The sequence below is a fragment of the Phascolarctos cinereus genome, unplaced genomic scaffold (assembly GCF_003287225.1).
Source record: "Phascolarctos cinereus isolate Bilbo 61053 unplaced genomic scaffold, phaCin_HiC Scaffold_4;HRSCAF=312, whole genome shotgun sequence".
Classification (NCBI taxonomy): domain Eukaryota; kingdom Metazoa; phylum Chordata; class Mammalia; order Diprotodontia; family Phascolarctidae; genus Phascolarctos; species Phascolarctos cinereus.
Window position 1 is genome coordinate 344,760,925 of NW_027555847.1, and position 25,107 is coordinate 344,786,031.

The 25,107-nt window shown below is 34.6% G+C and overlaps 1 protein-coding gene across 3 annotated transcripts in view; it reads left to right on the forward strand.

The window, feature by feature from the left end:
- EMB (embigin) overlaps window positions 1–12,879 on the forward strand; it is a 44,777-nt gene extending 31,898 nt beyond the window's left edge. Inside the window, exons 5-9 of one of the 3 annotated variants that reach the window (XM_020996741.2) lie at window positions 2,008–2,135; window positions 5,772–6,051; window positions 6,752–6,785; window positions 8,177–8,269; window positions 8,847–12,879. In XM_020996741.2, coding sequence (XP_020852400.1) covers window positions 2,008–2,135; window positions 5,772–6,051; window positions 6,752–6,785; window positions 8,177–8,255 — 521 coding nt within the window. In that variant the 3' untranslated portion in view covers window positions 8,256–8,269; window positions 8,847–12,879. The remainder of the gene's footprint in view (window positions 1–2,007; window positions 2,136–5,771; window positions 6,052–6,751; window positions 6,786–8,176; window positions 8,270–8,846) is intronic. The other 2 variants (XM_020996748.2, XM_020996756.2) reach the window with 2 other exon arrangements.
- The last annotated feature ends 12,228 nt before the right edge of the window (window positions 12,880–25,107 follow it).

The following is a 25,107-nucleotide window of genomic DNA, read 5'->3' on the forward strand; positions in this document are numbered from 1 at the left end:
TTTCTGTCATAAAATTATCATGGCAGTCTTCTTGGATTCATTATTTTTCAGCCTGGATGCTATAGTGGGAAGAGTACTGGATTTGCAATGAAAGGGCCAGCATTAGATTCCTGGCCTCATTCCTTGCTGCCTGTATGACCTTGGGAAAATCACTTAGTTTCTGTGGGTCTGTTTCCTCATCTGCAAAATGAGAGATTTGGGTGAGATTGCCCAAAGATCTCTTAAGTTTTAAGTATATGGTCCTATAATGTTATGATTGATTCTTTTCATTGTTCCTTGAACTGAAAGTGCAAGCTCAGCATTCAGTTCTATGGCCTCTGTCTTTGCCAGTGTTATTTTCTTCCCTCCTTTTGCATCAGAATCCTCAATTATATGCGTGCACAGATTGGCATTTCTATATTAAATCTAATTTCTTCTGTTTTATCACATGCAAAAAGCTGATGTAGATGCCTCTCCTCTCTAGTTAGATACACGTTGTGAAGAGAGAACTGATGAAGTTCTTCCTACCCTAAACGCTACTTGATTCATTTCATTGTTGTGACTAGAATCACCAACATCTTTATTCTGATATGAATCTCTAGCCAGTTACTACTGTGAGTCAGTGTGTGTGTATAGAATTCTTAGAATCACACCTGCATAGCTATGGACAAAATCAGATTCTCAGACATTGCTGTTTTTGTGAAATAGCCTTTATGGAACCATGTCACTACCTACCGATCTCTTCTCTATGCCTTAAAAACCTTAGTTCAAGCCAGCCTATGAATCTCATCCTAGTAGAACACACAAATACGGACACACTAAAAAGACCATTCAGATAATCAGACTTCTCAGAGTGCACTGATCTCACCCGGCTAATTGCTTCTCCATCCAGTGGAATGTTGGAGTCATCTCATCCTGTCTCAAGAACAATTATTTAAATTTTCAGTGTGTTCATTCACACCTCAGAAATAGGAAAATGCTACAAATTAAGGCTTGACATTGTTTTGTTGATTGCCTGGACTTGTGAAAGTGATGGAAAGAATAATGGAAATTAAACATAAAAGTGTATTCTGTATATCCCCTACTCCAACCCGCCCTTACACTGAGCCAGTTGTCAGACATTCATACCAGCATGTCCCTGTCTTCATCCTATTAACAGATAGCTTGGAGGTAGTAGGAAGGATTTAGAAACCTTGGTCTCTTTGAAGTCTGATCATTTTGAATAAATTATTCCTAATGTCAAAACTCTTGATTCTCCATTGCTTTGTTTTCAAATTTATGTTTATTATTATTATTAACTTGACGCAGACAAGCATTTACCTATACAAAGAATAGAAAAAAAGGAGTGCTTTTGTTTTGTATATTTCAAGTTTAATCAAATAGTTCTGACACCGACCTACTTGTCTGTGTCTCCTTTTGAACTTCTTTTTTTTCTTTTCTGTGTATTATTACTGATTCATTTATCTCCTTTCCTCTCATTTCTGCTTTTTTAGTATCTTATTGTCACTTCCCGTCTACCTCCTCCCAACTCTGTCCCTCAGATAAACACCTTATGTTGTAACAAGTAAGTATAGTTATATCCTTACGCACAGTCTTCATATAGACAGTGTTTATATATGCCGCATTCTGCACCATCATCTCTTTGTTGAAAGGCAGGAAGTGTGATTTACCATCAGTATTCTGGAAGTGACTGGTCACTTCATTAGTCATTGTTCTTAAGTTTCCATTTCTTTTTTCTATCTAATGCATACTAATGCTGATTCAGAACTGTATTCTACTCCAATCTTTCTTGATCAACATTGATGAGATTTATATTAGAACTTGCTATGTTAAACTGAAACGTAGATGAGCATTTCATTACTTTGTTTTACTAGCTATAGGGAACCAAAAAGCAAAAATTCCACATTATAGGTCATTAATCACATAGAAACGTGGGAGAAGAACTCTTTTAGAAAATATTTAAAACACAAATTTGTATTTTGTTTAAATTTATTTTTACTAACTATATTTTTTTCTAATTTTCCTTAGTTCCTGAAATTTATACAAAAGAAAAGCCACTGGTGAATTATGAACGGGATTCTGCTGTCTTGAATTGTAACAGTAGAAACTATGTCCCTTTGGAGTGGATGTGGTATACTAGTAATGGAAGTGAAAAGGTAGTATTTAATTTTTCTGGTCAAAGAAAAAGAAAAACTAGTGAAGCTTTTTGTTGCATCTTTAATAATAGACCCAATACCCTAGGTCTATTTAAACTTCTGAGCTCCATGTTATTCTCTGAGTTAGAATTCTTAGAAAAAACAAATGGCAACAACAAATGTGTTATCATCTGCATATTGAGAGTTTAGAAATTGCTTCTAATCAGACATAAAACTGACTTTAAAAGAAGATTTAGTAATTTGTTCATTGTTTTTTGAGAGGAGGGAAAATTCATTAGCCTTTTGCGTTTTTAATTAATCATCTGTAGAAATATATCCCTGAGGAAAGATACCTTATTCATTATCAACCCGTGTAGTTACCTGGAAAGTTGATTGCCTGGTAGATAAAGAGCTGGTCTCTAAATCAAGCAGACCTTTGTTCAGATTCTTTCTGTGGCATATACTGGTTCTGGGAGGCTAGACAAGTCACTTCACCTGTCAGTGCTCCAGATGAATATAACATTCTAGAGTTTTAGAGTGATGGCAGGTATACGTTAATGGAGAAGAAGTTTCTTCACTGGGAATTCCTGACAGCCACAACAAAATTACAGTTAAAGACCCTCTCAGCCCTTGAAAGAAATCTGTCATTCTTTTCCCTATCCCTCTCTCACTGCCATTGTAATATAGAGAGAAGGGATGGGGAGGGAATAAGTACCTACTATATCCAGGTACTTTTCTAAGTACCTTACAAATATTAATTCTTGTGATCTTCATAACAGCCTTGGGAGGTAGGTACTATTATTAACTGTATTTTACTGATGAAGAGACGAGGCAGGCGGATGTTAGGACCTAACCTAATCATTAGGTGACTTGCCCACTTAGTCACACAGCTAATATGTGTATGAGATTTTAACTAAGGTCTTTTTAACATTACATCCAGTAATCTATCCACTTATACCACATAGCTGCCTCAAACTCAGATTGATTGGAAAAGAAAAACATCAGGTTTTCCTAAGTTGTTTTTATTTTAACCTGTACATGCAATTATTCTGCCTTAAATCAGATGTATAGCTTTTACTAGCTAAATAAGTCTAGGGATGGCAGGTGGCCAAGGGAAGCTAAAGAAAGTCAATTTCTAGTAATCTAGAAGAGTGGATTTTCCAATCACCTACTATAAAGACATAGATAATCAATAATGCTCATCAAAGCCTCTTCACTTTGTTTGATAATGGCAGTATAAGTGTACTCTGTCACCGTTGTATTCTCTCTCTTTCACTGCTGTAACACCTAATGAGGATTGAAAATAAATTTGTCAAAGGCAAACTGCTTTGTCAGATAATAATACTAGCATGCAGCTGTGCTGAGCTTCCAAATCTGATGGGGCGTTCCAAAACAAGCAAAACTGATCTTGCTTCAGCATTTTGAGCGTAGAGGGATGGGAGTCCATTATTTTAGAACAGACAGTTCTCAATACCACTGTGGAGCCAATGGAGATTTTGGTAGAGTGTTTTAGAGGGGTGAGGCCTCTGATAACATTCAGGGGTAAGTTTACCGTATCATATCTCCCTGTCTTTGTTGCTAATGTAACAAAGAGAAAAGAAACAGCCATCAGTATGTGTATTAGACAATATTAATTTGAGTAAATTTGGTTAAATGATGGAGTTTCCACAATATTTAAACTGTTAATAACCAAACTGCCAGTTATCTATACACATGATAGGAAAGAGGAGTTGACAGTGCCTGGTGCCTCGTGTGTATATGTGATTGAATATATGTATATATATGTATATATGTATTTATATATATTGATTGAATGTCATACAAAGAATGATATAAAGCTATTTTTATTGTATTTTTGAATACAATAAATATATGCTCATATTTTTCTCTAGTCGCAGCTTGAAGGGGCCCCCAGATGGCTCTGGGCTGGCAGGTGGTCTTGAGTTTGAATAATCTGCTCACAGATAATAAAGAACAGGCCAATAGGTCTTAATCAGATCTTGGAAATAGTTTTAACTGAGATATATACTCATGACAATTCAGCCAGTAAACTGATTTATATTATGTTGAATAACAGAACTAGGAGGCATCTGAGTATGAGAAACCTTGAGAAACCAAGTAGAATATAGAGGATATTAGGAATTTTTACCCCATCCAAAAAAATCCAGAAAAAGGAAAGAGCCAGATTTAAGTGTACCGATATACCATTATTCAAGATGACATACCATCTCTGTTCTAGTCCTACTCTACCAGTGAGTGCTAAAGAAATCATATTTAGGAATTGCCCTTGGGTCTTCAGGTAGCAAGGCTCGGAATTTTCTCCCTTAAGCAGAATGCTTAGAGTAAGATTTCTTTGGCTGACCAACAATTTTAAACGGCTACTCTTCTGTATTAGGATCAATTTGGTTGTATTTTAAGAATATTTAAGAGTATAGACATATCCATTTCCCCATAATGATTATGGGATCATGAATTTGAAGAATGTCTAGTTTCAAGGGTTTTTAATGTGTGGTTCTTGAAGTTTTCATATATATAGATAAAGACATAGAGGGGTATGTGTATATGTGTAAGTAGATTTCAACATAATTGGTTTTCTTTGTAATATGTTAATATTTTGTTTTATCAGCTTAAAATATTTGTTCTGAGAAGGGGTCCATAGGCTTCACTAGCCTAACAAAGGTTTCCACAATAAAAACCAAATCAAGAATCCCTGATTAATCCAAATTCGTTTTATAATAAAGAAACAGAAGACTAGAGAGGGAAATCTCCTTGTTGAATTTTCAAAACCTGGAAGATGATTCTTTAGAATTACATTTTTTTGCTTTGCTGTCCTGGAAATGACCATTAATAACACAAGATAAGTGTTTTATATATAGCAACCAGGTATTAAATGCTGACTATATTATATGCACTGTGTGAAGAGTGTTTCATTCTAGAGGTGACAGGAAGACACTAGAATAGGGGAATGACATGGTCAAATCTCTACTTGAGCAAAATTACTTTGGTAGCAGTATGTAGGATGGTCTAGAATGAAGAGACACATGAGGCAGGAAAAATCAATTATAAGAGTATTGCAATATTCAAGTTGTGATAAGGACCTGAACTAAGGTGATAGTTTTGTGAATGGAGAAAAAGGATCAGAAGTGAAGGATGTTTTGAAGGTAGAAACTATAAGACTTAATGATTGATTGGACATATAAGGTGAGGGAGAGTGAGAAGTCCAGGACTATGCTCAAGTTATGAACTTGTGAAACTGGAGGGATGGTCCTGCTTTCAGTGGGATCATTTGCTTTGAAAGATTCAGATGGCTACTTGATTTTTTTCTATAACATATTTTTCTTGAGAATATCTCACCCAAACAGTTCATATGTGTAGATATGTTTTGTGAGAGGCAGTATGATGAAACTGATAAAGAACTAGATTTGGAGTCGGGAGGATTTGTCTGATGCTGGGCAAGTCATTTAAGGTCCCAGACCAATCTAAGTTAATAAGCTAAACCTGAAGAGTGGGTACCAGTCTGCTTTGGTAGAGGAAATTCCTCACTAGAAATCCCTTCCCAGATGAAATCATAGGTCTGATTTAAAAATAATCACTCAAACCAAAAAATTCTACCCACGTAATTCTTATACGTGTGATTGGAATATCTCCTTATATTAGGTACCCATTGACATTACGATGAAAAGCAAGTATGAAATTCTACCATCCAAATATAATGAAACAAAGCTTAAGATAAAGCATCTTCAAGCAACAGAAAGTGGACTGTACTGGTGCCGTGCGATATTCCGCCTAGGAGAGAGTGAAGGAAAACAGAACCTCAAAGTGCTAACCTTCCTGGTGCCACTCAAACCATTTCTTGCAGTAACTGCTGAAGTTGTTATTTTAGTGACTGGTATTTTTCTCTATGAGCTATATACCAAAAGGAGACAGACAGCCACAGGTAGGAATGTAATTCCAAAATACTTTGTTATGTCCCATCAGTGCACAGTAAAGTTTTAAAAGTTTTAATTACCCTTATTTTACTCCCAGAAGTGGCCATTATAAACATTAATAGCTTTTTATTCTATACCAGCATACACACACACATATGTGTATATGTGTGTATACATGCATACATATGTATGTGTATACATGTGATATATATTATAATTTTATAGAATACTTTCTATTTTTACTTGGCCTCACTGTTCCCTAAATGAGCCACATACTTTATGGTATATAAAAATATATGCGATAGAATATGTCAATGAATTTTGTGATGGTCCTTCTATATGACATAATGTTGCAAAATGAAAACCAGTCATTCTTAATCTATTTAAGTTACATATTTTTAATTAAGTAAAAGACTTAGGAGAATAAAAAATTTTTATGTCAGTTTTACTTTTTAAATATAGTGTATATACATGAACTTAAATAGTTTGAAAAACAAATTTTTTGTATGTCAAGTGTTGTCAATTACACCTTTTCTTTTCATTGGAAAATTGTGAAACATCATAACTGAAATTATTTATAACTTGAAAAATGTTGATCAGCTCTCACATACTTTGGAGAAATCCATTTATAGAAAACTGATCATACATGATCCTTAAAAAAAAATCATAAAATAATCCTAAGATTTAAATTTTTTTTTTTTAACACAGAAAGTGGAAAAGATTTTGAACAAGTCGAACAGCTGTAAGTATTAATATGAAGTTATATGAAATGATGTAGCTGAGAAAAAAGTGAGCATTTAATGTGATTGCTACTTCACTAAAGACTCTTCACCCAAAGGTTGACCAACAAATGTTAAAATTATTGGTTAGTTCAACTCATGAAACAAATAAGAATGGAAAATGGACATGAATAGAATAGTGAGTCCAAATATTATTTATTTTACTCTTTTTCTGAGTAAACAAATTCTCATGATAATTTTCACATGTGATAGTTCAGTTTTTACTTTATAAATATTTAATCAGTATAAACAGAAGGTTCATGATCTCTCCCAAACTGTCACTATTGTATTCAGGGATCCAATATCTAAGAACCAAGGGAAAAAAACCCCCATAAAACTTGAATTTGAATAATTCTTTTGCTAATGATTCAAACTATAAAAGTTAAAATGATACAACTTTTCTGTTTTCCTCCATAATTATTTTAGTGAAGAGGTGTTGAAATCTATACATATTTAGCTTATATTGGTCATTACACATAATTAGTACCATTATAAATTTTGATAGCTTGTACCAAAAATAATATCTTCACAACACTAAAATGTCTAGTTCATTCAATAAATTCAAAAGATGTGTATTCACTTGCCTAGATTTATTCTACTCAACTCCAGATGACCATAACTGTTTACTAGTTGTGGCCATGGTCTCATCATGTAGACAGTCTTAAGGAGCTCAAGACAATTCCATAACCCAGAATGGGTATGGGGTAAGAGTCTACTAATAATCTTTTCTACCGTCTTCTCTTCTCTCTACCAGCTTTGAAAGATAAAACTTCCACTTGTAGAAATTCTCTGGCTACATAGTATTTGGAGTAAGTGTGTTTCACTTCAGAAGTTCAGAATTATTGGAATAATCCTCAATATGTATCTGTTGGTTTCTCCATTGATATGTGCTCAACACACTTTTTCTAGCCAAAGTCTGATCTGTAGAAGTTTGAAGAAAAATTCTATCTTCCAGTATGAGCCTAAGAGGGTTCTTAAGGACAACTTCTCGGTGTGTTTTATGGCATACAATCAAATACTTTCTTGGTATTCAATAGACAGATGTCAAACTGTTTCATTGGTCAAATGAATTGCTGTGAAGACCATCTTTATTAAATTGTGCATCACTGTAAATTTAGCCAATCTGGTCCTCAGTCAACATAATGTCACCAAGCCATTAAATGAAGCTTGTCTAGCTTAGGGGCCTGGACCACCTTCATTTCATGGTGGAAGTAGTTTGTGGAGGGCTCATTTATGCTTTGATGCTATTTATATAATATTAAATGATGTCCTTATATGATAAATGATCTTATATAGGTTATATAGAGTAAGTGTATAATGGTTGTCTTTCTTTTTTTGTTTAAATTTCATGCAGAAAATCAGAAGATCACAATGGAGTACACAAGAATAACCAAAGAACCAGGCACAGAAAGAGTGATGCCAGTGTCAATTAATGCTCCAGTTAAAGGTAAAATTAACTTCTAGCTATACCATGGATGTACACATTTTTCTTGCTTCATAAAAAGACCCAGAAATTTGCAATACACTTTTGTATTTTTTATAACAAATTATGTAGAGGAAACATGAATTTTAGTGAAAAATGAAAATGTCATGATGTCTATTTCCATAGAAGAGTATGTAGTCCTCCCTGAAAAGTGAATCATGGTGATTTTGTTTTGCACTCTTCCCACCTTGATCTCATTGTGCTTTTTTTCTGCTGCTTTGTGACACATTCATAACCTCTGTTTAATCAAAGCTCCTTAGTTCTCTTCATATTTCTTTTTTGTGCTGAGAGGAATGAATAAATTCATTCTGACTATTTTTTCACCAATTTTGCTCCAATTTCTTTACTGATTATATTTTGATTATATTTTCTTCTATATGGTAACATTTGTGAATTTAGTCTAGGGGGCTTCATTTGGGCAAGTTTTGTGAGCTCCACCCTCCTCCAGCACTGTTTATTCAATGGTACAGAATCATTGTAATAATACTACTTGTCAAACAAAATGTCATTAATCATATTTAAAATGCTTTATTTAATTCAGGAAATTTCAAGCCAACAAAAGAAAAATCATTTAGTAATGAAGAATCCTGGGAAGCTGTGTTCACAGTTGCACATTTCAAGATTGTTTGTGCATTCTTTTAAGGGCATATGGTTCTTCTTGTTGTTGCTTTAAAGAATGAAATACAATGCAGTAGAAACATGATGCCATCCCTGTGCTCAATAAATTACTTCATAAATAGTGTATTCTTATTCCAGGGTGGCAGGCATATTTCCATGCTGTGATTATTTCACAACATTAGTGAAAAGCAGAAGTATTTTTACTATTTGGATATGCAGATGTTAACACTTTTTTTTAGTAAAATGATGCTCCGCAGGGTATTCCCCAGTGTTAGGAAAATCTTAGCTTTATGCTAGTCTTCAAAGAACACACCAAACAGATACTGGCAAAAATCCTTATTAGATACTTGCACATTTTTTAAAAAATCAACCAAAGATATCATTAAAGGGAAAGCCTTTGCCATGTGTCTTAATAAAATATGGCAATATTTTTGAAGGGATAACAAAATGTAGCATGTGCATTTGGAAAAAATATATATATAATTTAAAGGATCCTGGGTCTTTCTTAGTGAAAATTTATTTTATTAAGTTGAGAGAGGCAGCATAATCATACCAACTAGAGAATTGGCCTTGAATCCAGGAAGATTAGGGTTGAATTCCTTCCTACCCCTGATGAATAGTGGCTCTGTGACCCCACTTAAGTTACCCAGCTTCTCAGAGGTCCAGGCAACTCTTTAAACTCTTAAATTGCATAGAAAGTGCCAACATTCCATTGGTATAGAGAGTTTCCTTAATACAGAATTCTCTATACCAGTGAAATCATAGGTCTGGTTCCTATCCCTATCCCTAATTGGGAAACACCTTCTTCCTTTGTAAATGATTGTAGCCTAGTTCCCATTAAAAAAAAATACCCTTTTACCTGTAAATCTTAGTATAAGTAAGCATGGAAAGAAATAATTTTATTGTATCATTTGATTAGATTCATATCTTGTCACCCTCAAACCAATGTCAGTTTGTGTTATTTCCTGTTCCTTTACCTGCTCACATTGGGGCCACTTTGCTATTCAAAATTCAAAGACCATCATCTTGGACCCACAGGAGATGTCTAGAGGTTTTATGCTTCACCTCTGGCTAACTGAGACTGGCTTTGCGACTCGATATTAGGTTTGTTATGCAGCATTACTATCATAGATGCCTGGTCCTATATGTGACATTTAGAGATGATTGCTCCTATACATTTTTTAATATGTAATTCTGGGATTTTCCCACATACTTGACTCGCTCCAGAGGACTGAGACTGAACACATCTTATTTACTACACCTCACACAATTAAATATTGTAATTCCCTAGGTGTTATTTTCCCCAGCCTGTCTGACCTTTTTTATTTCAATGACTAATCTAAAAAGCTAATCGATCAGTCCATCTACAAACATTTTTTAAGAGCCTTCTGTATTATCGGCACTGTGTTAAAAAACCAGGCACACAAAAGTGAAAAGTGAAATATCCCATCCTCAAGAAGCTAAGGCATTAATTGTTACATATTCCATATAACTCTATGTATTTCCTTTGGATGACAGAAGTTATGACATCCTGAGTGAACTGGTATGCTTTTAAGGGCATAAAGTAGTTTATTTCTTGTCTTGTTTAGAATGAGATGTTCTTTAAAAGAAAAAAAAGAACAAAACCTTTTGTCATTTTTTTGTTGTTTAAAATCCTTTTGTTGAAGATACTATTTGTGTATGTGTGTATGTATATGTATACATATATATATATATAATCTCCAAATATTTTTATTCCATTTACTTCAAATCAAATGGGATATGAGATTATGTGATGTTTTAAATACCAGTGTCTTTGATTTTAATTTTGAAGTCATATATAAGTAATATTTTGCTTATTTTTGTATGTTATATGTCTTGTCCAACTGTTTTTGACAACAAAAAAGTGCTAATTTCTCTCTTTTTTAATGTGGTATAGTTAAAATATTACTACGAACTTTATATCAATACAGTTTGCATTCTGTTCTGTTATTTAGCCTTGAATACTGTGAAAAAGAAAATAATTCTCCAGAGACAGTCTTTTTATCAGTTAGTCTCTCAGTAAGCATTCTATATGCTAGACAAATAGCTTGAATCTGTTAAACAGGAAGACCACTTGTTCTGATTTAGCTTGTTTAATTCCAAATGTGAGCATGAATAAATTTCATTGATTCCTGGCAAGATGGTTAACAAGATAAAAAAAAAAAGAACGTAAGGAATGTAGCTGACTTTGACTTTGTCATGGCCATGATACCTCTATTCTGCTCTTTGGGTTCTTCCAGGTGTGCCTGCTGCAGAATCGAGGTGGGAGCAAAGGGTAGCAGAAAGGTGCACCATGGTGTTGTTGATGATTCTATTTAGCATTGTGGAATGAGAGATGTGGGTAGTAGACATGGATAGTATTACCTGGCTTGAGCTCCAGGTCACTCAGTCTAGCTTGAATATGTACTAGCTTTAAAAATGTAGATGAGAAAGAAGAATGCACTGGGAGAAGGGGAAAGGGAGAGGTAGAATAGGATACATTATCTGACTTAAAAGAGCTATGGAAGAGATTTTACAATGGAGAGGAAAATGGGGGAAGCAGGGAGGGGGAGCACATGAACCTTACTCTCTTCAGAATTGGCTCTAAGAGGGAATAATATACATACTCAATTGGGTATAGCAATCTATCTTACCATTCAGGAAAGTAGGAAGGGAAAGGGATAAGAGAAGGGCTGGGAGTGGGGGGGTTGGGGAGGGAGGTGATAGAAGGGAGGGCAGTTTAGGGAGGTAAAAGTCAGAACCAAAACACTTGAGAATGAACAGGATAAAAGGAGAGAAAATAGGATAAATAGAATAAACAGGGGGAAAATAGGATGGAGGGAATTATATCGTTGGTAATCATTATTGTGAAAAAAAATTACAGTGAGTTTCTCTGATGAAAACTTCATTTCTCAAACACAGAAAATTGAGTCAACTTTATAGAAATAAGAGCCATTCCTCAATTGATAAATGGTCAAAGGACATGAACAGGCAGTTTTAGACAAAGTAATCAAAATCAGAAATCATGAAAAAGTGCTCTAAATCATTTTTGATGAGAGAAATGCAAATTAAGAGCTCTGAGCTACTACCTCACAGCTGTCAGATTGGTTAATATGACAGAAAAGGAGAATGACAAATCTTGGAGGTGATGTTGGAAAATTAAAACACTAATGTACTATTGGTGAAGTTAGATACTGATTCAGCTATTCTGGAGGGCAATTTGGAAGTATGCCCAAAGGGTTATAAAATTGGGCATACCCTTTGACCAAGTAATACCATTATTAAGTCTGTATCCCAAAGAGATAAAAAACAAAAAGGAAAAGGACCTGTATGTACAAAAATATTTATAGCAGCTCTTTTAGTGGTGGCAAAGAATTGGAAATTGAGGGGATGTCTATCAATTGGGGAATGGTTGAACAAGTGGCATCTGATTGTGATGGAATATTATTGTGCTTTAAGAAATGATGAGCAGGATGCTCTCCAAAAAAAAAAAAAAAACAAACCCAACCATGGAAAGACTTACATGAGCTGATGCAAAGTGAAATGAGCAGAACTAGGAGAACATTGTACACAGTAACAGCAATATTGTATGATGATTAACTTTGAATAACTTAGCTATTCTCAGCAATACAATGATCCAAGACAATTTTGCAGGACTTATGATGAAAGGTGCTGTCCATCTCCAGAGAAAGAACTGGTAAAGCCTGAATGAAGATCAAAGATACTTTTTCTTTATTTTTCTTTTTTTGTGTGTGTGTCTGTTTTCTTTCACAGAGCGACTTACATGGAAATGTGTTTTGTATGACTACACATGTATAACCTATGTCAGATGCTTGCCTTCTCAATGAGAGAGAGGAGGGAGAGAATTTGCAACTCAAATAATAAAAAAAGAATGTTAAAATTGTTTTTACATGTAATTGGGAAAAATAAAATATTAAATAAAAAATATATCCACATGTTGCTTTGGGTGACTTTAATTGGCAAAGCTACTTTAGGGTAATGTTAGCCAGAAGATTAGTGTATTTTGTGCTTTATTGCTGCCTTACTAAATGCAAATTAAAAAAAAAAAAAGAGGATGTACCACATGACCATTGCCTAAATGGAACCCAAGGCAAGGAATTTTGTAATAACGATGAGTACCAATATTTTGTAGCACCTTAGAGTTTGCAGAACATTTTCCTCACAATCCCTATGTGGTCATAGAGCAAGAATAATTATCCCTATTTCCAGATGAACTGAGGCTCTGAGACTTCTCCATGACAATTGAGCAAGTAAGTGACTCCGGTAGGATTTGAAGCCAAGTCTCATTCATGTTCTTATCTGTGGTAACACTCATGCTGAAGCATAAATTCTTTAGGATTGTGTTTAAAGATCCTGGATGTTTGACATCCTTGTGCCCCCCTCATACCAGCAGTATTGCTGCTGTAGTTTAAGGAGAAGGTCAGCAATTAACACACAGATATACACACCAAGGCCAATTATTAACTGTAGAATAAAAGAAGGAAATGTTGACCTGGCTTGGAAATGAGATTGTGAAAATGATTAATGAATACACATAGGCCCGATCATTGTTTTTAAAAATTTCTTGATATTAGTGAGCAATTAAAGAAATTGTGACAGTCCTGACTCCACGTTTGTTAATTGCAGTCATGTACGTTACAGAACAACGCTGTTAAATGAGAGTGCCACCTCTACATGATGCGACACTCCCCTAATGCCATTGCATTTGTGTTGTTTGGAATTATCTCAGTCCTGAATCGACTTATGTTGCTTCCAACCTAACTAATCAATTAGATCAATTCTATTTAAAGAACCTATTAGTTGTTACTTCATAGGAAATACTCAGGCAAGCTAACTGTTTGACTGAGTAGACCAGTTCATTAAGTCCAAGTAAGTGATGTGTTTAATAGTCCTGAGAAGATATAGTTTAAAACAGTTTTAGCTCTGCAAGTTAATAATTGGTGCTCTTTGTCTCTCTTATCTAGTCACATTGTGCTCTACCTCTGTGCCTTTACTGTCATCCATTTTAGTGTGAAATAATTTACAAGGAAGAAAAATTGCTATTTCATAGTAGCTTAAAATATTCATACAGTAAATTGATTTTTAAAAAGTAGCATTGCTTACTTTAACTTTTTTCCCCTCCTGGAAGAAGTTTTATGGATAATTATGTGTATCGATAGAACATATTCCTTGAATAATAAGGTGAAGCTGCACCTTTTCCCAATTCCTCAAATGGATTATATTTTAAGAGAAAACAGAAATGACCTTCCTGGCCAATCCATTTAGACATGCTAAATGGATTGACTAATGAGAGACTGAGCTAGCCAAATGATTCTAGTGCTTCAGCTGCTCCATGATGTTGTCATACACTTGGGAAAAAATACATTAAATTTGTTGTGCTAACAGTGTACTGTCTCAGTGTAATAAATAAAGCCTCATTAAGTTTGTCAGTGGCATACTTCCTAAAATATCTAAAGGCATTTCTTTTCAGGGTAATGTACAAATTCAATGGAAAGTCATTGATTTTGCTTAATTGGTAGGGAGTTCTGTCTGAATTAGAGAAAAGTCTCAACTACAGAATATTTTCAAAGAGAAATGTTGGTTGTACTATTTATGAGAATAAGCACATAATGAAAATTAGTGAGTAAACAGAACTCCTACAGACTTCCTTTAATGACAAGACATCTTCCTGATTTGCCCTTTTTATGTGTGGATAGTTCTAAAGTGCTTTAAATGGTTTAAATTATCTTTCCCTAAGTCTTTTTAATCTCTTCTTCATTTATTTCAGAATCCTGTTTTGTTCCCCTTACCGAGAATGCAAACATTGACTTCAGGTTGACTCATGTTTGAACTATCACAAATTCCCAACTGTGGTCTCAATTAGTGAGATTTGTGTATTTATGTTTCTGTACTACAGTACTGTGTATTCAAATAGGTAGCATTGTGATCAATTGTGCTTGGTACTTGCCTTGAAAGACACAATACAGATGGCTACTTTTTAAAATTTGGACTCAAAGGAAATAAGAGTAAACTAGCAGAATTTTCTGTTCTTGGTCAAGTTCATTAAAAATATGAACAAGACAACCAATTATCAGTTCTCCTGGCAGTTTCTCTGGCTCTTCATTTTAGAGTCACTTGTATGGATTTCTGCTTAGGTATTTATCATTCAGCTGTCTTGTTTTTACTTATACAACAAAGAATAAATCTTTCACTAAATAAGCAAGCAAAGAACCTCTTATCTCAAAATGGAAGTAGGCACAAACATTGTAATATTTACATGGCATAGTGTCTTATATAGAGTAGCAATACAATAAGCATTTCAAGTGACTGGAGCTGGAAGGTGATCAAGACCAGCCCTCTCATTTTGCAGTTAGGGAAACTTAAGATGTAAAGAGATGAATTCATTTACTGGAGGTCACAGAAAGTGATTAGCTGAGCCACAGTTAGAACTCATATCCTCCTAAGTCCAAATTCAGTACAGTACCATTCTTGAATGAATAAATTTTTCTATGACCATTAAATCATGAAATGACTGCCACTTAGCACCCATGTGACAGTAAGTCGTATTAATCTTTTGGAGCCTCAGTTTCCTGACCTGTAAAGTGAGGATATTTTACTCTAAACCTATGATTCTGTTGTTATAATAAAGAACTAAAGTTATCAAGTTGCTATTAAATCTTCCCCCTTAGATAATAATGAAACATTTGTCAATACATACATTTTTCTGAATGACTAAGGGGTCCACCCTTAACAACTTTTCTTAAAGTGGGCTAATTACAAGGATGTTATTGACAAATGTGGCTGTTATCTGGCCTGTGTATTTTTGTTTAGCAACTTAATGATTTGAATTTAAATATAAAATAACAAGATAAACATTATTTGAAATAACCCAAGGGGCAGAATCTAACCATTTTGTTCATTTTAGGAATATTAATATGTTTTATAGGTAATAATATTTGTAAGGCATATAACCACATTGCAACCATGTGACCCATGCTGGGTCATCTTTATGTTATCATGTCTCTGTGGAATGGAAACGGTTTGAAATACCTTAGAGAATGATGAGAATTTAGAAACTTTGTTGCCCAGTCTTGAGAGACATGTGGAAGCAAACAGCCAAATACAATATTCCTTTTAAAACTATAATCAGCTAAATAGCTGATTTTGCCACTTTTCTAACAAATGGATGGTAAAAAATATTTAGTAGTCTGTCACTGCATAAGAGAATACTATTTTTTTTTTACTTCTTTGCTTCAAATACAGTTTAACCAAGTCAAAGACTACTAAAGGAAACATGATTTTAAAAATTCACTCTAGTAAACTACAGGATGAAGACTCACTTTTTCATATCTACAAGCTGAAGGGAAAGCAATAGCAATATGTTTAAGGCCTTAGTAAAAACAATATATTATTTGTTATGTTTATTAATATTTGTATTTTTTTTACAATTATGGAAATTATTAAGATGTTTCCTCAAATGTGATATGGCTTATGATAATTGCCTTATTTTCTCTCTTCTCCCCCAAGGACATATAAAATTGCTCATCAGTGCCTTACTGTATCGTGTAAAGAGTACAGAATATATCAGTTTCAAAATATTTATCAAGCAACAGAGATGAGAGAGATCTAATATGTAATTACATTAAGTAAAAGTTAAGTACTATATACCCACTATTATGTGAAATGGAGTATATACATGTTTTAAAAAATTTATCATTCTTCGTAAATGCTAAAGTGTGAATGTCTAATTTCAATGGCAAACCGTTAAAAACATTTATTTTTTTTCTACAAAAACATGTGTTGTATAATTTCTTTTACATAGGCATACATTCTAATTTCTCAATTCGCCCTCACATTTATTTATTTATTTATTTAATTTATTTGATGGGCATAGCATGTACCCATAAATGAACTGAGTTACTCATAAGAGGGAGCTACCTAGAAATAGAATAATCATTGTAAAATTAATGACGCATAATTATCTTCATGGATTTGATGTAAGGGATTATAAAATTTTGGAGATTTAAAAAATTACCTAAAATTATTTGATTTTTTTAGGGAATCTCCTTTGAGGACCCAGGTAGACATGTTCTTGGTAACCATCTATGAAAATTATTAGCAGAAATTGGTCTTACATTTCACCCTGTTTTAATTTATGTTTGTACATTTAAACTTTTTTTTAAAAAAGTTTTAAAAACAGGATGATTTTATACCAAGTGTTTTTTTTTATATTTAACATATTTTGTATGATTGGAATTTCTTGATAAAAGGAAAAACAATCTGTTGCTTAGAAGCTATTCTTTGCATTATGTGTGGTTAAGATCTCTAAAAAGCATCCAGGCATCTGAATAGATGTTACTGAAACAAAACATTTTATTTATTCCTGAAAGAGTGAAAGACTATTGAAACATGTACATCATGATAAAATGACTTCCTAGCAGGACTGGGGTGAACTATGTAATTTGTCTACTTTTGTCCTTGCCTTACACCCCAGGAATGATAATTGATGAACTTTGTAGATCAATGGCACTCAGCCATTCACTCTTTACATTTCTCTCAGAGGATCATTTCATACATTGTTTGGGCCAGGGTCAAAGGAATCTAGTCCCTCATCATGGACTAAACCTTTTTGAGATATTGATATAACTTCATCAACAACAGGTTAGTGTTATAAACAAACAAAATAGCTCATTGCATAGACACTATAAGTATTTCTGATCACAAAGGAAATAAGGCTATAATCTTGTTGTTTAATTGCCTTGTCCACAGAGCCCAGGCTAGTGAGTATTTGTCTTCTAAAGTCCTATTTTCAAGTCTTATTTTGTTTGGTTGTCTCTCTTCAACAAATTAGCCAGTGACGGGAAAATCTTGACTTTGCTTTGTGTCTACTGTCTGAATGTCAAAAACTGTGTCCTTGGAAGGAGTATTTTTTGGGTTTGGAAACTTTATGATATTCCAAAGCTTTCAGAAATAAGTGAACATCAAAACTTAAATGGAAGACATGTATAAAGTAACTTGTTGGAGGAAGACACAAGTGTGTAGTGAGGGATTTTTTGTTTTTTTACTTCATGCTCCAGAGAGTGCAATGGAATCATGGGGTTGAGCAGAAAGAGTCTGCCATGGATTGACTGTAATGGAACTAGTAGTAGTATCAGAAAAAAAATGAAACTTAAAACTAAAAATTTATGTAACCAAGGTATCCGAATTTGTAAAAAACTAATAACTGTGAAAGATTGCCCCAAATCCCTAATATAAGAGAAAGGTTAATCAAAATAACTTGAGGTTTCACATTTCTACTAAATTGGCAAAGGTCTCAAAAGGTAGAAATAGTCAATGTTAGAGGGATGCTGGGAAGGTAGACACACTAATATAATATTAGTGAAATTGTGAAATTAGTTCAACCATTCTAGAAATCAATTTGAAATTATTCTGAGAAGGACTAATGTATGTCTACTACTTTTATTTTGAGAGGTTCCATTGGTAGATATAGATCCCAAGCAGCTCAAAGATGGAAAGGTCCAATATGCACCCAAGTAATCGCAGTAGCATTTTCTGTAATAGAAAGGAACTAAAAAGAGTTGATTGGGAAGTTACTAAAGAAATTGTGACACATAAATGTAATAGGATATCATTGTACTATATGAAAAAAAATGAATACAAAGAAGACAGAAACATGGTAAGTCGTGAATAGATGCAAAATATAACAAAACCAGAACAAAAGTATACCCAATGATTACATGGTAAATAGGAAGAGGCAGCTAAGTGGCTCAGTGGATAGAGTGCTGGGCCTGGAAAAGCTGAGTTTAAATCCCACCTCAGACACTAAGTGTGTGACTCTGGGCAAGCCACTTAATTCTCGTTTTCAGTTTCCTGACCTGTAAAATAGGCTAGAGAAGGAAATGGCAAACCACGTCAGAATCTTTTCCAAATATTGATGAGTTATGGTCCGCGGGGTCACATAGAGTCGGACACAACAGAACAACTGAAAAACAAGTTAGTGTTTTGTCCTAATAGTACAGCAAAAAATGTTTAAATCTTTTACTCCTCACTTACTAAGTGAAGTAGAACATAAACACACACAAAATAGTGGAAACCAAGAAGTTTTAGAAATTCAGAATTCAGAATAAATTTTAAAATCCTTAAGTCTCTAGACCTTTATGGGTATAGGTTTAATGAACCCAAAGAATAAGAACCAAGAGAAGTGGGGTGAGTAACCTATACCTGTGATACATATACAAATGAAAATGAAAGTCTGCAGGATGTACATATGCTTCTGTCCTCCTGTGGCTAATGGTGTCTAAACAGGAGAAGTAAACATTGGTTCAAATCTGAGCTAGCATCTCACAAATCCAGAGTGTTGGCCTCTTACAGATCCAGTGTCCATAACTTATTTAGTAACCCTCAACATGGAAACCAATATAGATATGACATACATATGTATATACACATGCACACAAAGTAAATTGGATTATATTGTGCTAACACACATGCACACACACACACACATTCACACATATAGGCATAGCCATCAGGGGGCAGAAAATAGGGCCTATTATGCAAGTTTCAAGGTAACCTCTGTGTGTGTGTGTGTGTGTGTGTGTGTGTGTGTATATATATGATATATATATATATATCATATATATATGTGTGTGTCTGTGTATTGTGTATTATATATAATATATACATATATACACATATAAATAAGTGTATGTATATATATGTATCTCTGTGTGTGTGTATATATATCCTTCGAGGAATTAGTACCAATTTTCTACTGTTTCTATGGCACATAATATCAATTTTTTTTAAAAGAATTAAGAATGAGGGGGCAGCTAGATGGCGCAGTGGATGGAGCACCAGCCCTGAAATCAGAAAGACCTGAGTTGAAATATGGCCTTAGACCAAATACTTGACAATTACTAGCTGTCTGACCCTAGGCAAGTCACTTAACCCCAATTGCCTTAAAAAAAAAAAGAATTAAGAATGAGTATCAGTACAATGGAGCAACACATGATGGATGTGAACTGGCTGAAAAACACTTATCAAATGAGAAACTGCAAAGATGTTATGAAGAAATTGTATACCTTAAAGGAAGATAGGCTGGTCACCTGATGAGGGTAGTTCCATCTATAGTGCATTGATAGGAGACAAGTGTTTTACAAGATAGGCAGCAAGGAAGAGTTGTGATCTATATCACTGTAGAAAAGTTTCAAGCTGAGACCACAAATCAATTTGTGTTTTTAAAATTCAATAAGCATTTATTTGATGTCTGCTGTATGCAAGGAACTGTGGATTCAAAGACAAAAATAAAAGACCCTATCCTGAAGAAGCTTACATTGTTGGGGAGATTTTGTTATATTTCAAAGATGATTTTGAAAGGTTACGTGATCTATTTGGAATTTTCTTTTACTACTTAAACAGGCTCTCCAAATCAACAATGAGCAAAAATAAATAAAAAAAATCTAGTTGATAATATACCTCATTGACATTTTTACATACGTGAATACTGATTCCATCAACTTGCTGATTAAATTTCAAAATTCTGGCCTGAAATGAGTGACTTGCTCATGGTTTTCCCATGAAATGGGTAATTTGCCTTAGAGATCCTGGATAAATGTTTTTGTTTAGTTGTTTCTGAATAACACCAGTGGTCATGCAGTAGTGCTTATCTGGGGTTTCATTCTTACCTTGACAAGTTCATAACTGCCAATAATATTGATTTTGCTCCTATTGAGTAAAGTCAATGTGAAGATTGGGTAGAAATATATTTAGCTTACGTAGTAGATTGAGAATCTTCAGATAATATATTTAGCTTACGTAGTAGATTGAGAATCTTCAGATATTGTCTTCATTATGATAACAAATACTTTTTAAAATATCCAGTTTAGGTGATGTTACACCAAGTCCAATATAAAAGGTGTTACTCATTAGATGCTGTCCTACTTTCTGCTTATGGGCAAATAGAAAATAGCCAAAAATCATTTATTTTCCCCAAACTCCTCCTGAGAGATCAATGGCTCTTCTCTCTTTCCTTTTGTTTCTCTTCACTCTCCCCTTCCTCTGCTCCTTGAGTCCCTTTTGAAGATTAAGTGGATATCAGAGAAACTGAGTTTAAATACTCCTACCCTCCATGAGAGCTGTGTTATGACTCTGGGCAAATCATTTAACCTCCTTAAGGCTCAGTTTTCTCATCTTCAGAATGAGGGAGTTAGATTATATAACCTCCTTTTCACATCTAAATCTTTGATCTTATGATGTCTGTAAGGTTGTATTCTATTACAGAATATCTGCCTGAAGACTTCCTTAAATCCAAAGAATGTTGACTTTACCAAAATTGTATATTCATGGGACTTTAATGAACACTTGGATACTTTAATGATGCTCATTTGTGTGTGGCAAGAGGGAATGTGAGTTCAAATGACTGGCTGAGGTGTCAGAGCAAGATGACTCGAATTATAAACTGAATAAAAAAAGTAAGAATGATTTAAAGTCACTGAAAGATAACAGAATGTGTATGTATACACACACACACACACATACACACACATACACAAGTTCTGCTTTTTCTTAGCCTAATTTCCTGCCATTGGTACATATTTAGGTTCATTCTTCTAAACACACACATATATACTATACACATATGTATGTATGTGTGTATACATGTGTGTATGAATCTTATACATATATGTAATGAATGTAAATCAAGAGGCAGAGTGAAGCCAAAAGCAGAACTTATATATATGTATGTATATATGTGTATACACACACATATATATGTATATGTATATATGTAAAGATGTATTCTCCATTTTTTTCTCATCAAAGGAAGATAAAAGTATATGAAAATGTGATAAAATGGAAAGGGAAGATTGATGTAATGCTTATATTGTCAACTGAAAAACATCAAAATAGACACTGTTCCTTAAATTACAAAACTATTAGCGTATTGTTCTATTACTATGTCACCATCATGTTAAAGTCATAGTGGAAAATCTAACTCAGATGCAGGATCATTGTCTTCCCTTAAGTCCATATTTGCACTTAGTGACATTAAAATTTTTTTAAAGGTTTTTGTTTTGAGATTTCCTAATATATTCCTTTTCTTCCCAGTCATTTCTTTACAACAAAGAGGAGGATGGGGAAAGTCAGCAAAAGTACTCAACACATTGATTAAATTTGAGATTATTTGTAGCATTTCACATTCATTGTTGCTTATCAACGCTGTAAAGAAAGGAGAGAAATACAATCTCATCTCTTTGGGGCCAAGCATGGTCATTATAATTTCACATCATTCAGTTTCAATTATCTTCTTATTCTTTTGATTTATATTGTTGCAGTCATTGTGCATATTGTTTTCTTGATTTTTCTCATTTCCCTTTGTATCAGGTCATAGAATCTGTCTTTTCATGCTTCTCTGACCTCTTCATATACATTGTTTCTTACAAAATACTCATATTCTATTACATTCATGGGCCACAATTTTTTTGGCCATTTGCCACTTGATATTTACATTATGTCCTGTTTTAGGTAAATAGATAAAACATATATTAGGCATTTATTTTTTATGAGGCACTGTGCTAAATTTGGATACAAATCCAAGGTAACAGTCCCTACCCTTAAGAGCTTACATTCTAATGGGGAAGATCACACAAGAAAGAGGACTAGAAGTTGTTCGAGAAGGAAGGCCAGCAGGGGAGAAGGTAGAGAAATCTAGAGAAAGTCCAGGAATAAATGAGTGAGGGGCTTTTTTTTTTAATGGCACAACATCACTTAATGATCAGAAAGTTGTACAGTTAGCCATAGAGGAGCTATGTATTTCTATTCCCACCCCAACATATGAAAGCAATGTTATCCATGGGTTAAGAAAGTGGCTATTTCCATTTCTGCCATCTCCAGGGACTAGTTGAAGACGCTTCCCTTTGACCGCCACTGTTTAACATGTGGAAGGGGCATGCATTCCACACATAGGAGGTCCTCCCCTTGGAAGTAAAAGGTGACTCAGGATTTTTTTTTTTGTGAGGCATTTGGGGTTAAGTGACTTGCCCAGAGTCACACAGGTAGTAAGTGTTATGTGTCTGAGGCTGGTTTTGAACTCAGGTCCTCCTGACTCTTAGGCCGGTGTTCTATCCACTGTATTACCTAGTTGCCCCCAGGATTTTTATGATTAAGGGAAGAGAGAGCACAGCTGCACTGAAGCTGATAAATACAGGATACACACAAGGGGTAAAGGACTGCCTCTCCACTTCTGCTCACTTTCCTAGTTTCTTCATTCATGTCTTGTTTCAGGCAAAATTTCCCTCCACCATGACCAGGCTACTCAAGCATGGGGGTTTGCACCTGAGCCAGCAGGACAGCATCATCCTTGAGAGAACCAGCAGTCATCTGCTGATATGCAAATGTGCCACTAGCTGACCAGATGGCTTAGCTTGCTCAGCGTAACAGAGATCTTTCCTAAAATGATCATATTGGGAAGGCAGTCACCAACTGGGAAGGAGGCCTTTGGGGCAGAGGTTTCTCCAGGATGGCAATGAAGCAACTGAAGAGGAGAATCTGTAGATCCAAGTGTGAATGAGGTGCTCACTTATAAATTGCTTCTAAATATTATGGTCTATAGGGCCCCTTTCTTTTTAGGTCATGTTCTTTTAGGACTTCAGATGAATCACCATTCAAATAAGTTGCCACTTCGGCTGCTCATCCAATTTCAAACAAGCTGAAGTTTGCCTATCTTTCCTGTTCCTTCCCTTAACCACAGGGATTTCTCTCAAAGTGATGATTCTTTTTTATTTGTATCCATGCCATTGTGTCCAAGGAGTGGGCTTTAATTAATGCAATGATGAAAGATTAATCAGAACTCTCTCAGGATAGCTCTCACTATCCTGAGATAGTGAGCTTCTCAGCCCAAATGGTTAGTTATTAAAATGGCAGACCATCTCAGTGTTAATGCTTTCAATACTATTAGCATGAGCTACAACGCAGCTGAATAGTTATTGCAAAAACTAAGATGTTTCAAAATTTCCTTTTTTAAAATGAGCTTAAAAAACATTCTGTTTTCATCATGTTCTTTTTTTAATCTGCTTTTCACTTTTTCTGCCAAACAGGTATGATAAAGACTGGATTTAGAGGCAGAAGAACTGAATTCAAATCCTTTCTCTGTCAGCTACTGCCCACATGACTTTGGACATTATAATTTTACCTCTCTGAATCTCAGTTTTCTCAGGTGATTGGACTAGATGGACTCTGAAGTCCTGTCTTGGGTAGATGACAGTGGATGAATTGCCATACCTGGAGTCAGGAAGAATCATCTTCTTGAGTTGAAATCTGGCCCTCAGACACATAACTGCCTGTGTAACCCTAGGTAAGACACTTAACTCTGTTTGCCTCAGACTCCAGTATATTTGCCAAGAAAACCCAAATGGGGTCACAGAGAGTTAGACACAGTTGAAAAACAACTGAACCAAAGTCCCTTAAAGCTCTAAAGCTATGATTTTGTGAGATATAATGACTGGTACAGGCAGGATGGGTCTTAAGCAAAACTGAAAAGTATTCAATAGGAATTGTTTTCCTTACGATCACTTCACAGTCATCTTGTCCATTAGTTTCTATCATCTTTATCACTCATTTCTAATTTTATTTTTAATGTGTTTGAAGGAAAAAAGGAGACTTATTTAAGGTTAAAATTCCCCAAGATGTGTGTGTGTGTGTATGTATGTGTGTGTGTGTGTGTGTGTGTGTGTATATATATATATATATATATATATATATATATATATATATATATATACACACACACACACACACACACACATACACACATATGTATATATGTATATATACCCATGTATACATTTGCCAGAACACATAGGAAATTGGCCACACATATGACCATAACATTTCTCCTAGATTTTTCTTTTCATCCCTCACCCCATAACATAGACTTGGTTCAAAAGTTCCTGAGGACTGTGCAAGTGGTAACTGAGAGCTATATGCTGCATATATCTCTTCTCCAGTGTATAGGGAATATGATAAGAACCTTTGTGCTGACAATGCATGTGAACTGACTGGTGTCCAAAACACAACTTTTGGCATCAGGAAACCCCCTTCAGACAGCTCCTGGGCATAAGTCCAGTTACAGCAGAGAAGCAGAGTATGGCAGAAGGAGGCAATTACTCACTCTGTGTCTAGCA